The sequence below is a fragment of the Zonotrichia leucophrys genome, chromosome Z (assembly GCF_028769735.1).
Source record: "Zonotrichia leucophrys gambelii isolate GWCS_2022_RI chromosome Z, RI_Zleu_2.0, whole genome shotgun sequence".
Taxonomy (NCBI): Eukaryota; Metazoa; Chordata; class Aves; order Passeriformes; family Passerellidae; genus Zonotrichia; species Zonotrichia leucophrys.
Genome location: NC_088200.1, coordinates 12,724,513 through 12,739,977, shown reverse-complemented (window position 1 = coordinate 12,739,977; position 15,465 = coordinate 12,724,513). Strand labels below are relative to the sequence as shown.

Here is a 15,465-nt window from a genome sequence, read left to right as displayed (position 1 = left end):
AGTTGCTGTGGTCACCCTTTTATTTGTCTATTGCTATCATTAGAATATGAATATGCCATCTTTGTTAGTCAATGGAGTGTCTCTTTATTTATGATTTTTTATAATTATTTCTAGCATGTTCTCAAACTGATTTTCAAGAACTCAAATCCAGCACAATTATAAGAATAATGTATATAGCATCATTTGCTTGACAGTACATTGTTAGAGGAGAACTTTTAAGAGTCATTATCTTCAGCAAAATGCCCTTGGAGATTTATTTCAGCCCTATGTTTTACCTCTAATTCATGGCAGAGATCACTAGGATGTTTATGAAGACATGCAGTGTCACTAGAGCTATTATGCTTGCTCTTCCTAATACTTGTAGAATAGTTCATCACTGTGTCTTGACCATGTCAATGAGTTAAAGATTTTGTGAGAAATCAGAGGCACATCACAAAGGGATAGAAGAATTGTCCTATTACCATCCAGATTTTAGCAGAAACTCTGCAACAAGGAAACAAGGCTGACAAAATTGTGTTGTCACTGAGCCTACATGTCTGTCTTCCTCAGTGACTTTTGAAACCAGCAGACAGTTACTGGAAAGTTTGTTTGGAATGAGGAGGAAAGATAGTTCTCAAAGAGGTATCATTTTAAAAGGCAGCCAACTTGGGAAAACAAAAAGAAATCAGTGTCCTCTTTGAGGAAAAGGTAACCACGTTAACTTAGCTATACTACTAGACATTAGATCCCCTTGGAAGCAAGATATTAAGAAACAGTTAATAACAAAGATATTGAGGGCTGAGTGGTTTGGAAATACAGAAATAGAAGATGACATCAGATCAATGAGATTAGTCCCTTGCATAATGGCAGTCCAGATCTGGAAGAGTCCCCTGGAACATTTTTTACCTTCCTCCTGCCCACCATGAGTGACTCTAAAGACTGAGTAGTCAAGATTAAACATCACAAAAGAAAGCAGGAGAGAAAACAGTGAACCACAAAATCTGCTGTGCTACAAAAATTAGATAGAAAAAAAGACCTTTCACTGGTCCTGCCATCATGAATAGTCCCTTCAGACCGTAGGAGAGGAAACAGGTTTCTGCTAATTTATGTCCACATGTGCACCCAGCATTCCTTCAGTCTTCCTGGGACATTTCAGAAAGCCTCAAACCGGACAGGCTTTTTAGAGTACTGTGCACCTGTAATAAAGCACCTCTTGGTGAAGATCTGGTGTTACTGTCTCACAGTGGGAACAGAAGAACTCTCCATCAAGAGTAGATTTATCAGATATCAGGAAATTTTTAACAGACAAAGCAAATCCTAAAGACCTGGTCATGAAAACATTCCCACTTTAAAAAAGTTTTAAGAGAATAGACTTATAGTAACCTACCATAATCTAAGATTTAACACACAGTGTGAGCAGACATGGTGACCAAGCATCTTTCCAGTACAGTTAGCAATCTGTCTCTGATGAGAATTTTTTTTTCCAGCAGAATTCTCCCTGTCCTGTTATTAAATGTCTTTCCTAAATTGCTGATGTAGCACAAGCAAGCCTTACTGACCTCCTTCCTCCTCTATGCTCTTTGGAAGACCATTTCTGAACATGAATGGATATAAATTATAATATAATTCCCACTCTAAATGTAGTTGCAACTTATTTAGACACACCTGATTTCAATCCCATATTTTTTGGTATAAATGCTCCTTCTTCCAGTGCCTTTTCAGAAGCCAGGAAGTCCTACTCACACTGTAAGCCTCCACTTGGTCACTCAACATAGCCAACCAGAGCTGCACACAAGACTCTAAACAAGCCCATATCAGGTCTCTGCACAAATTCTTTTCCTGCCTCTCCCAAAAATCATTTGCCTAAATGATAATCTGCACTCAAATTACATGTACTTTCCACATGTGCATGTCATGTTAGTGACTCATTTTGTCCCTGGCACAAAGCAAAAAAATTTTCTTTCTAGCCTTAAGTATATGACTTTGTCATTAAAATTTAGTTGAGCTCTATCACTCCAATACAATAATTCTTCTTCTCCTTCCTGCATAACCACTTGATTCCCTCCAGGATGAGAACTGCTTAGTTTAAAACACCTTCAGATAACATCAGTACAGGCCCTTGAACAAGATTCCTAATTCAAGAACCTTCTCTTGAAACAGACCCAAGTAATGGATCAGACAGGATCAGTCCCATGACTGATGCCTGCAGAACACTGCGAGTAATCCCAATTAAAGTCAGTAATTCAATTTCTGCTAAAGTGATGTAGCTTTAACCATCTCCTAGTTTACCTTACACTTTTTCCAACAGGTCACATCTTCTCCCAGTTCCTATCACTTAAAATTCAACAATGGATATCATGTGAAATACTCTGCTGAAATCTAGAAAAATAAAGTAAATTGTATTACCTTTGCCTTAAATGCCAGCTAAACTTTGCAAAACAGGTATTAATTTATTCAGATATAATCCTTCATTAGTGAAACCTACATTAGATGTAGCTAGATATAGCTGATGTTTTCTCATTCAAATAGTTTTTTTCAAAATTGTTCTTGTTCAAGAAAATAAGCATGTAGCTGCCCTGGTGATTTCCTGGTTTTAGGAAAATAGGTACTGTGTTTGCTAATTATCCTTATAAGTATCTGTAGTTGTATTTGCTATTATCTATATAATAGGTTGTATTTATATATTCCATTGAAAGTTTAATAGAAAGCAAATGGTTTGGGACTTACAGCAATACAGTAATCTTTTCAGTGCTATAGCACTGAGATTTTAGAGAAATTCTGATTTCCCCACAGAATGCAGTTTAAATCTTGCTTCTGACACAGATACAGTACTCTCTGTTATTTTACTATAATATTTATTTATCCCCATTAATTCATATTGAGAATATTTCTTACTGAAAACTCAACTGATTTTTATTTAGAAGTTAGGCATCACCAACATATACCACTACCCTCTTTCCTGTATTAGCCAGGACTTCACTCCCTTTCTTCCTTCTTTCACCCCTTTTTATTAAGCACTTTGTTTTAGTTTTTGTTTTTTTTCCTAGATCTAGTTCACTGAAGTTTATGGCCATATGCCCTTCTTCCTTTAATTTTTGTGCACAGGAAGTCTGCAGCACTGTAGAATTGTAATATCCTGTCAGACCAGGACAATCCTATTTTTCTGATTGTATCATCTATGATAAGTTTAATAATTAAAGGCTAATTGATAGAGATATAGTTCAGCTTATTAGAGATAGAAAATTCCTTCAGGCATCCTTCATGAAAGTCTGAGTCAGAAGGAAACATGTATGGCATTTACAGTGAAGCCTAAATATATGTAAATTCAGGAACCCGGAGTATGAAAAACAAAACCAAAATACATTTGCCTTTTTTAATTCAGTCAAAGTTTACTGAAAAGAATTACTATATAATTTTATTATCAGCTTGGACCTGGTTTTTATGAAAATCTTGGAAGTAATTAAATGAATGAATAAAACCTATTCATCCTCCACAGCAGTGCAACGTAACCCAAACAAATACTGTTTACAGTTCTGCTAGATCTCTGATACGGTGCAAAGCAAGAATATTGCTGATATCTTGTCATGTGAAGGCTGGATAGACCACATAAATTCTCTAAAGAAACATTCACAGTGAAGGACAAAGAACTTTTACACCCTCTAATACAGTCCATACTGCCCAGCAGGCTTGTAGAGACAAAAACCTGAAATTATGGTAAGTAAATTAATTTACTTTTTACTACATGAATGCATTAGCACTAAAACTGCTGTGGATGAGACTATAAAACTTGAAATTATTTAATAATCTTAGGTAGTTTATATTTTCCTAGAATAAAATGGAAATCAGAGGATCTTGTGCATCTTATATTTGCAGCTACAGCCGGGTGTTCCTTTCACTTCTGCTGACGCATCTCCAATAGCTTTTTCCCATTAGACACTTGTTTAGCTAAGTTTTAGAGAAGTGTCACAACCTCTATAACACCATGATTCTTCTCTAAACCCCTGAGGGCATCTGCATTTTGATTCTTGCTGTGGTGTGTTCTTAAGTTTGTGCTGCTTTCTGATGCGCAGGGGCCCTGGCCTTCGCCCCTCACCAGATAGCCGGATTCCAGAGCCGTAGACGCCCCCGCGCAGATTCTGAAAATGAGTCATAGGGAGACCTGCTTTCTTATGTCTTTGGAGAAGAAAAACTTTCAGAAATCATGTCTCCAGGCTCTCACTTATCTTCTAAAAAGGCTCTCAAAACATCAGTTTATGTACAGCCATCTCTTAGTAATTTTTTAAACTTTGTTTTCCAAATCCTTTTGTTAATCCCTTGTATATCTTCAGGTACTTATTCCCCAGTGGTCCTGTAGAAACCTTTTGATTTCTGTGGTCTTGTCTTATTCTGTTATGGATCTCAGTCTTTAATGTATTATTCCACACCTAAACTTCCAGGGATTTGAGTATTTTCCTTACATGACATGAGTTTTTTATCAAATCTCTTTTCATGATCCCAAAAGAGAAGCTGTTCCAGCTCAAATTTATGCAATAGCTCAAACAGACCGAACAGTATGGTCTTCCCCAAGCTGACCACTGCTGCATTTTGGCTTTCTGCTGCTCTTCTCCTCATGACAGTCAGCAGCTGTCCTATGCTCCACAATAAAAATGTTCTGTTGCATTAATGATCTACCCAATGGCCCAATCTTTGATGAATACTCAGCAGACTCACCTTACATTTCAGTCTAGCCTGTGCTCAGTAAAAGGTTGGCAGTGTGATCTTACATAACAAAAAAATAGATTCTTTTTTCTCCATACAATTTAGCATCTACAGCAAAAAAGCTGCTGTATGCTGCCTCATTGGTCATGGCCTGTAACTTCTCTGAGGCAGCAGCAAAACTGAAAGAGACACTGCTGAATTTCCCCTTCTCATTCACACAATTTTATAAACAGCAGATTCAAGTGCCTGTAACAATGCAAATAACAGACTTGGTAAGTAACTAACTTGGCATGACTGAAGTTAAGAAAGCAGCCATAGCTTCTCTTGATGCCTCAGGTTTTAGCTTTTATATTTTTCAGATTCTGTACTGCTTTTGAGTGTACTTCTGAGCTTCATATTAGGGGACAGTAAGCTCTCTTCATAGAGTAGGGAGACAATTCTTTCTCTAGACCAAGGACAAATGATCCAAATTTCAGGCCCATGAGCATAACCAAACATGTACTGAAGAGAGAAAAAAAGGAAGGATGGGACTTCATAAGCTAAAGCTATAACTGGACAATTAACTCCAATATGCAAATGGACCAGAACTTATAAAAGTGTGAGACCCCATGACTGGTCATGCATTTTGTGACCATTTTAGTTCATCTTGGGTGTAGCCCTGGCTGGGCTCTTGTACTGCCCAAGGTGGATCCATTCAGGCCTTCTAATAAATACCTACTTTATTCTTTGGTTCCATCTTGTCTCTGTTCTAGGTCAGCCTTCACAAGCATCATTCTGCCTCTTAGGCAAGGCTGCAGGCAGGCACTGAGCAAACAAAACAGCAGCACCTCAATTCCCTGTGCTCACAGCAGCTGATCAGGGAACTAGGACACATGACAAACAAGAAGCTAAGAGAAGTAGGCAAAGCAGAAGCTTTACTGCTGTTTTCAAATGCCTAATGGAAGTGTGTCATACTCATTTCAGAGATGCACACAGACAGAGTGAGAGGTAAATAAGGCATTGGAAACAACACAGAAAAAAAAATCCCAATTAGTTTCCTTTCCTCATTGGTTTGGTTTAGTTGTTGTTGGGGGTTTGTAGGGGTTTTTTTTGTTTGTTTGTTTGTTTGTTTGTTTGTTTTACTTTTATTTTTCTTTTAACAGTGGTGGAAATCAAATGCTGGTACAATTTAGAGGGCCAGCAGATTTTCCACGCTTGCTCCCTCCGTACCTAAATGATGCTGGAAGGTTAGGATTTGTCACAGGAGAGGCTCCTCCATTAGAGGTCAGTGTTGTGCCAGCACCTGGGAAAAACAGGCCCCGCGTTGAAAACAGGCACGGGATGTTTGCACCGAGGGAGCGCAGCATGAAAGGGCTCTCTCCTTCTGAGCATGCCTGAAACGTGAGACCCGTCTGACCGCAGGGCAGGTGTGTGGTGGAGAACGGGTCACACAGCCCGCCTACTCTCATTTCACAGAGAGGAAAGTCTTGGAAAATGACAGGAGAGTGGGATAGGAAAGAAGAAATGTTCCTTTTGAAAGAAACTCTCAGTATACCAGCAAGGCTTCAGAATATGGGGTTTGTGTACACCCTCTGTCTAAGCTGACTTGACCAAAAGGACTCTTAGCAGATGGAAAAGTGATCCTGGCTTTCTGCTGGGATTGCCAGTGGCACAGGTGAATGCATTCACACTTAAACTAACTTTTCCTTTCTTTTGTTTATGGATTTATATCACAGGCTAACCAGTTACTTTAAAGCCAGAAGGCTTTGTGCCCAACCTGCCACCACCTGCTGAGATAAGGGATCTGGGATAGCCAAAGGTTTTTAAAAGCCTGAAGGATAGGGACATAGAAAGGATGTCAGGCATTAAGCAAATATTAAGCAGAAGGATTTAGGAAATTTTTCCAGAAGCATTCTTCTTAAAGATGTTTGGATTAAACTATATTTTCATTTTTAAACTTGATTGTCTTTGATTAAAACTCTTTCTGAAGTTACTTTGTGTTTTGAAATGTTTATGATGTGGAAGCATTCTCTTTCTTGTTTTTATTTAGGCCACATCATTGTCTTCTTTTTTTAAGCTTTCCCTTTCCACCTTCTTGCTTTAGAATATCAAAATAATTGCAATATAGCATACATGGTAACTAAAAAATCTAAATTTCAGCCCAGGAGAGAAGACTCTACAAGTTTTAGATGTAGTTCTAATAAATAAGATTAATTATCACAGAAGCACTGGGAAAAGATGCAGAAGCAGAGTGGTGAAAAGTTCCTGGCAGCTAAGAATTTAACTTGAGCTTTCTGTTTCAGATGGGTTCAAATTTAGCCTCATTTGTGCCAGGTAACTTCTTGAGAACACATAAAGTACAGAAAGATGTAAATCTGCATTCATCAAGACTCACTTTTTTCTCAACTTTACCAGAGTTTGTTCGACTAATTGAGATTGACCACAAAAATCTAGAAGATTTTGTTTGTTTGGGAGTTTTTAAGCAAATATCTTATAAAAGCAAAAGCAGCATGACCCCTCTAATATGAATTGGGGAATACCTAACAAATGTAGGTCTGATCTTCTACTTTTTTAAAATGAAAAGATTGAAGAGATGTTGTTAAATCATCAGATATTAATGGAGACTAAACTGCTCTCATCTGAAACCTTTCACTCAGAGGTTTAAGGAGGATACCTTAAAGGGTGAAGGCCCTTTATTACCCACTTTGCAAAGAAAGCCTGAGGTACCTGAACTAGGTGATACCTGAAGAGGCACAGAAGTCAGCTCCAAGGCTTTTCTGCCCCATTGAGGTGGTGCAGAAGGCCAAACAGCTCAGAACGGCACCTTGCCTGCAGCTTGGATGCTTTTTAGGAAATACGAGTTTCTGTTTTGCTCCTCTGCACTAATAGCAGGTGAGACTTGAAGAGCTGATGCATGTTTAATATATAAGAGGGCAGGAAAGGAGGTTGTTAAATTTGTGTATGAAAGTGTGGGGTGCCCCTGTCTCCCTCTTACAGGGTTTACACAACTCCCGGTGAGGTATTTGCATGAGTTCTTTGCACACCTTTTTTGCCTCCAGGCGGAGGCAGGGAGGGACATGTTGAAGAGGAAGGGAAGTCAGGATTGTTTTGCTAAAGCTCTCCCTGTTGCTTTCCCACTTCCTCCTGGTATCAGCAGCTGCGGGGGGGGGGGGGGGAGCTGAAGGGGAAGCCAGACCAGCTGATAAACCCCTGTTTAGCCATTCACATGAGGGTATATAGGGTGGAAACTGAAGCAACTTCTTCCTTGAGAAAGTTTCCCTTCCCCTCTGACGTCCCAGCGTGCACTTCCCGCAGCTCGGGCTCGCTCCCTTCTCCCCTCCCCGGCGCAGCTGCTGCCATCGCCACCCCCGCGCTCTCAGGCCTGCACCGGCCCCATCCAGCCCCGCGTTCCCCCGGGACAGCCTGAGCCCGGGAAGGAGGCACAGAGCCGGGGCTCGCTGATGGTGCCGGAAGGCGGGGCACAGGCACAGCCATTCCTGAGGGGCGCGGAGGAGGGGGACTGAGGGAGCAAAACTTCACCAGGACAAATCCTCCCCGGCTGCCAGAGGCCCTCTCCCCACACAAACTGCTCGGGCGCAGCTCCCAGCCCTGCCCTGCTCCTCCATCCTCCCTCTCACCCCAATTTCTTTTGATTTCCTCTCATACACAGCTTCTAGCAACTTCCCAGCCAGCCAGTGTCTGAGTGGCTAGCTTGCCTTACCGAGATGGCCACCACATCCCCATTGCCTCAGACTAGGAGGCTTTGGTTACTGCAAACTCAGCCACCGCAGCTACACTCACATCACCGGCAATTCAGCTCATTAAATCGTGTAACCAAGCTACCCCTGGTGAGCAGTGGTGGCCCACAGTGAGATAGAGTTGTGGCGTGTGTGTGACAGTGGTGCTGTGTCACACACTCTGAGCTCCCTCAGCCCCTGTTTCACGGGGCTGTGCCTGCATTTATGGGGTTCTTCATGCTATAGTGAGTTCTGTGCCTGCATTCTTGGGGGCTCTTCATGCCATAGAGAGCTCTGTGCCTGCATTCTTCGGGGTTCATGCCATAGAGAGCTCTGTGCCTGTATTTATGGGGCTCTTCATGCTATAGTGAGTTCTGTACCTGCATTCTTAGGGGCTCTTCGTGCCATAGAGAGTTCTGTGCCTGCATTTATGGGGCTCTTCATGCTATAGTGAGTTCTGTGTCTGCATTCATGGGGGCTCTTCGTGCCATAGCGAACTCTGTGCCTTCCAGGGGGTTTCCCTGTGGGAGGTTTAGCAAAAGCCTGGTGTTCCCATTTGGTCTGTTTTCTGCTGTGGCACTGCTTTCAATTCCCCCTGAGCTCCTGCTGCTGAGCCTTGGCAGAGAGAACACAGGAGTGCTGTGTGAGCAGAACCCACGCTGCTTGCAGGGCAAAAAGCCTCATTCAAAAGCCACCTCACCTGAGCCTCCCGTGTGGGTGAGCTTGGCACCCGTAACATGGCAGTGGGCACTGGGGGTCAGGGACAGGCATGGAAGGCAGTGCAGGGCAGTGCAGGTGAATCCCTTGGTCGAACATGACAGCTAATGCCTGAATATGAGTTTTGTATTGAAATAAAAATTGCTTGGGATTTGACCTCTCCTCATGTCACAAAAAGAACCAACTTTGGGCTTTTTTGCATCAAAGATTTTTTTTTTTGTACAGCCAGTGCTTTGCCTCAGCTTCAGCTGTCCTGAGGAAGGACTGTGTTTTATTACCTTACATAAACTGTAGAAGGAAACCAAGAACTTAACACACACTTGATTGTGATGGCCTGGAGTGCACTGGGGGTCCCTTCATGAGAGAAACGTGCCCTTCACAAGGCACAGTCAGGGCAAGGACAGTGGCAGTATCCTTTCTTGAATTTCTCAATCCTGCCTGTCTCTAGTATAGAAAAAGATAAATAGTGGAAACAGATTTCTGCACTCCGTGTTCAGGCAAGTATAAATATATTAATAATAGGGAATGGATATAAGATTATAAATATTGAATGGTAAGAATTTAAAAGAGCCTCAGCACTGAGATGAGAAACTTCCAGGGAATTCTGCATGTAAGTATTCCCCAAACAGCATCTAGAAAGCCAGATTGTTCTCATAAGCATGACACTGCATGTAGACACAAGGAAATGCTGTTAATTTGCTTATGACCAAACTTCTGTCAGAAATACTAAAACTGCCTTCAATTGAGAAAGCGATGGAAATGCAGCAGCACATTTTTGAGGAAGTCTAGCTCTGTCTGCAGACACAAAGATAACACAAACTTACCCTACCAAAAATGTTGGTTCTCATAACACGCTGCAGCAAATGCAAGCAGAAGCTCCTGCCAGTATTCAGGAATTCAGGTTTATTCTGAAAATCAGGTAATTTCCAAAATGATGCTGTAACAGGATCACTGCCATGGCAAGATGGCACTTCACCCCAGAACTCTGACACTGGGGAGTGGCATGGCATTGTGAAGCAGGACTGCTGACTCTTTGCCTTGGCCCCTGATGAGGTTCATGTATTCAAAATGTTACCCCAGAAGCGGCACAAAACCAGGTAGTTTGAAGCTTTCACTACAAGTATGTACAACGATTATTGATAAATAGGTTATTTCTTCTGTGCCAAGTCTGTCCCCCTGTCATCAAAAACTGGGAAATAAAATCTCCAACAAACTTGTTAGTTAAGAAAAACAGCATTACTTTATTAGTAACACTTGATGCATGGGGAATTATCCTTAAAACGTATGTGTTGGATTACATAACAGACCAGATTATATTTGTTAAACTAATACACATTCATCACATTTCCTGAATACATGTATATATAGTAATTATTACAATTCAATGTTTTGGTATGGTTGTGGATCTTGTGAGAAACTTTTCTCCTTGAGACTGTCAGGTCATAACGTACTTCTCTTATCATTCTTAGCTCTGACACAGAATCCTTGTTCTCAAAACTAAGATATCAGCTAGTACATATTAATCACTGATAGAAGTAAACAAGGAAGCATTAGCTGGCACAAGACTTATTAGTCACAGATGTAGGGAGTTAACACAAGGCCAAATTAATCTCTGGTATTTGCACTAAGCACTGTATGGTACAAAACTAAGCATTCACCATGAATATGGGGACCATACACTAATGTGCTAAAGTTAAAAGAATTTTCCAGCTTCTTCCCTGACTGCTGCATAAACTGCTTTTTACAGAAATATAACCTGTTCAGTAACAACTAGGAGGCAAAAGCCCTGTGAGCAAGAGGAGGAGAAGGCAGGAAGAAAAGTTTCAGTGAAAAACCCTGCTAATGTTGACTTTCTCTTGCTCTGTGCTCCACATATTTGCATGTGTTGTATATTACAGAGCAACACTATTCTGACTTAGGAAAAAGTTTTTCAAACTGCTTTAATGATATTAATGCAGCTGTCCACATACTGTTCCCCAGTCCTGCTCACACTATATACACAGGTTTAAAGATTAGCTTTCCCGACCAGTCATCTTTGCCTTTTTCTTCTCCCACCTGCCCCCACAATTAACTCTGTTACACAGTTTCTCCTTATTTGGAATCATATAATACACTTACAGTTAGTGAAATGAAGCAGGCTAAAAACAATGTCAAAAGATAAAGAAAATTTTTTGTATTGTCTCCCTTCAGTTTACAGCAACTTGAACAATCGTATTGACACAGCTGTGGAGGTAACAAAATCCTATTATATTCTTTGTGACCATTGAATTGGAAAGCAAGAGGCATTCAGATGGAAGTGCCTGACTTTTCAAACCATTTTGAAGCAAAGAACATCAGTAGATTAAAGAAATATATCTTAAAATTTATGAACTAACATTTACAGCAGTGTCTCAAGAATCATTAGGGCTGGAAGGGAACTCTGTAGATTCCAGTCCAACCCTCCTGATGAGGTGACATAGGAACATGTCCAGGTGAGTTTTGAGTATCTCCAGAGAGGGAGACTCCATGACTGTCCTGGGTAGGTGTTCCAGTGAGCTGCCACCGTCAACTGAAAGAAGCTCCTACTCACATTGAGGTGGAACTTTTTGTGTTTTAGTTTATGGGCACTGCTCCTTGTCCTGTCTCTGGGTGCTGCTGAAAAAAAACTAACTCCATCCTCTGGGCACCCACCTCTGAGATATTTTTATTCATTAATAAGATCCCCTCTTAGTCTTTTCTTCTCCAGACTGAACATACCAGCTCCCACACTCTCTTCTCACAAGTGTGATGCTTCACATCCTAAATCATCTTTCTGATCTTTGCTGAAGCCTCTCCAGTATTTTGTTTTCTTTCGCATACTGAATAGCCCAGAAATGGATGCAGTACTCCAGATGTGGTCTCAGCAGAGCCAAGTAGAGGGGGAGGGTTGCTGGCTACACTCTTCCTGAATGGCCAAGGTTCTGATACTTTTTCTTCCCTTTCTTTTTTCTTAATTATTGACAAACTTAATTCCTACGTAGCCACTTTTCCCAAAGTTACATGGAAACATCCAAATAAATGTTCTGATTAAAAAAAATTAAGTTGCAGTCATAACATTTCCATATAAGAGCAGTAAGACACCACTGGTGTGCTGGAATTTAGATGCTAGGTTTGATCTATACAGAGACTGTGATGGCATGTGTATACATGAGAAAGCATCATCATTATTAGCATCCTTGTTTTCCTTGAATATGAACTAGTGATATTGTTGTTGCTGCTGCTGTTGTTTTTGTGAAAAGTGAAAAAGGCAAAATAACTTTGCACTGCTTTCAGGGCCTGTTACTTAAAATACTAATTTATTGAGAATTTTTCTTCACCTAAAAATAGCTAATTTCCCTATATCATTCACAAATAACCTTCACTGAAATAAGTGGGAAAAAACCCAGAGATTTCAGGAAGCTGTTGCACCTGCAAATGTAAAATGAGGCACATGGTGGATATTGCAGATAGGCAAGTTTCACAGAAATTCACAGCTTAAACTTATTTTTATTGTGTTTGTTGCAATTTACATTCTCATGAGCATTCTGTCAGTTAGGGATATATTTATTTTTGTGTATTGGATGAAAGAGAAGACAACAGGAACTGTCTAGCATTCAGAGCTGTGAAGATAAGCTAGTTCTTTGATCATTGCATGATTTGTCTAGAGCTGATACTGTGAGCAAACCCTTGCAGTGGTGTTTACCCACATAAAATGACTTTATTGCTACAGTTACCATCTTAAAACCATTGTGAAGGCTGTCAGAGGCATCAGCAAGTCACAAATTCTAATACTTAGCCATAGCTTTAATAATAAATGCGTTATCATCTGTGATAATTGTTTATATTCACAAATAAATACTATTTTGTAAATAAAACGCAGTGTTTAGCTGAATGAATAGCATAAAGAACGACATTTCTCCCACTACAAAAAAACTATTATGTTATATTAGAAAAACATCAGTAGTCATTGGCATGCAGCAGTGTTTCTAACTCAAACTCCATTCAGCACCCTAATAAACTTCTGAAGTAGCTAAGCTACAAGTTTTTGTAAAATTAAGCTAGAAATATCAAGCACTTTCAATGCTGTACTTTAGCCCTTCAAAATATTTTAAAAAATACCAAGAAGTTTGTGCAGAAGGAGAGTAGTAGATGATGAGGAAGATTCAGTTAACTTCTAATTAAACTCAAAGACATACTTTTCTTCTGCAGTTTCCTCCCCAGGCACTGCTCCAGCAAATTCACTGAGCTTTATTTTGTAAGAGGTTCAGTCTTTGCAGTTTTGATTTACCTTCAGCACAAGCACACATTTAGAATTTCTTGTGAAGCTTATTTACTCAGTATTGACTTTTCTATCCTATATCATCCTTCAAACTCAAACACACAGGAGGAAGGACAGAAGAAATGTACGATCACAGTTTTGTTTTATTTTTAATATCTCCAGATAACAGAAGTTTTTAAAAACTGGCCAGCAGAATCTCAAGATCCCACTGGTGAATGTGAGGCAGCGAAGGAACATGCTAGCTGCGGTGTGTGCAGGGTTCTCAGTGGTAGCAGGGCACTGGACCTGTGGCCAGTCCACCCTATATGCCTGTGATTGCCTCACACATTTGTTTATCAGCTATTCTGTAAAGGCTCAGGCTTGTGTGCACTGAGTACACCTCACAGGGCTATGCAACAGGGGGTAAATGCAATACTTTTGGATATCACATGGTGCTTACTGCTGATGGAAGCAGCCAACCAGTCTGAACACACTTCAGTTCCCTTTTCCTCCAGCACTTCTTGCCTAATATCCTGTGGAGAGCAGTTACTGTTCATGATAATGAAACCCACAAGTGTATCTTGTGAGAAGCAAGAACTCCTCTGTGAGAAGCAGAACTCCTCTTTAGCAAATAGACCAGTCTGTTAAGTTGTTACACTCGAGGATTGTCGCATTGAGGGAGCCAGTTTTACTGCTTGTTTCAAAATACTGGAGAGCTTTGGGATATCCAGGTAAACTGTTGTGCATGTTCATCTTAAAAATAAGCATGGAAAGTTCCAGAAGAAATAGAATCAGTACAAGGTGTTGAATATAGCTTAATTAACTAGTTGTAGGTTTTACTGCATTTAGGAGTTGAAAAGATGCTAAGTTGACAAAATGGAGTTTTCTCTCTCAGAGTTTTGTAGTTAGTTCTCCAGAATTTTACTAAAAGTAGTCCTAATTTAAGTGGCCTTTGCATTTTGAATGATGAAAAGCAGAAGTGGTATCACTCAAAGGCAATTGTTTTTTAGTTATTCCCTTTGCTTTGTTTGTTGTTTGTTGAATTATGGGTAGGGTATAAAATACTGTACTCTGGATTGAGATGTCAGTGTATGCATTTTGTTAGTAGTTCATCATGGAAAGTATTTGCCTTTCCAGGTGTGAGTCAAAATGCTACTCAATGTCTTTAAATTAAACAAAATTTCCTTTACAATCATATGGGATCCTGAAATTCTCAAAATAATGGTTGAAACTTTGCAGTGACAGGAATTCAAATTTTGCTTCCTTGAGACATGGAGCATTAACTTTAGTGGGATAACCAGACAAGTAAGACATTCATAAGACAGTTACTGTATACACTATACGTGTATAGGGTTCTGAGAGAAAAGGAATCTGTTTCATTTCTGGACAGATCATGAGAAAATTTACAATAATCGAAAATAAATAATTGATACAGGGTATTAGAAGGCACACGAGAAAAATAATTTTTCAAAGAAAATTATTCAGTATAATGAAATTTTGTGTTTATGTAAAAACCATGTTACAAAAATGCAATCATTTTACAGAAAGAGATATGAAGTATTCTGTTTATATCAGATACAATTTCTTGATGGAAAAATTGAAGCCAGGCTTCTGTTGTTGAAAACCAAGTTGCCAGTGGTTGATAGTTCTTATTTTCACTTAAACACATGCCAAAAAAAAGCCATGCAGAGAGAAACTTTGTAGTGAGCCTGTTAGGACCTAGAATGAAGAGATGACCGTGCCTCCATTGATACTTTGACTTCATGCATTGTCTTTGACAGAAGCAGTTTGGGAACAAGATGGGATGTAATCTGGCTGTTCTGGTCAAGCCCTATGCCCTCCCTCATCCTGGCCTCAAACTCATCTGGAACTGGCCTTTTATTTTTCTGCAGTATGAATAGATAGTCTTATGATTCGATAGAAGGGAGAAAAAGTGGCAAAAGAGAGATAAGAAGGGTGTAGAGGAATGCACATTTGAAAAGATACAGACTACATAGTGACCAGACTGGAATGTTGCCTTGTCGAATTTTGACAACCATATGTCCTCATGTGTGTGCTGTTTTTTTCTTGCTGGTGTTAGAGGGATATTTTAAATGATGC

The 15,465-nt window shown here is 40.0% G+C and overlaps 1 protein-coding gene across 2 annotated transcripts in view; it reads left to right on the top strand.

Annotated features, from left to right (window-relative positions):
- Positions 1-3,624: 3,624 nt before the first annotated feature.
- The window catches only part of FYB1 (FYN binding protein 1), a 52,241-nt gene continuing 40,400 nt past the window's right edge, over positions 3,625-15,465 (top strand). The window contains exon 1 of one of the 2 annotated variants that reach the window (XM_064735528.1): positions 3,625-3,693. In XM_064735528.1, the coding sequence (XP_064591598.1) occupies positions 3,691-3,693 (3 nt within the window). In that variant the 5' untranslated portion in view covers positions 3,625-3,690. Of the gene's footprint in view, positions 3,694-13,916; positions 14,097-15,465 lie in introns of those variants that run through there. The other variant, XM_064735527.1, reaches the window with a different exon arrangement.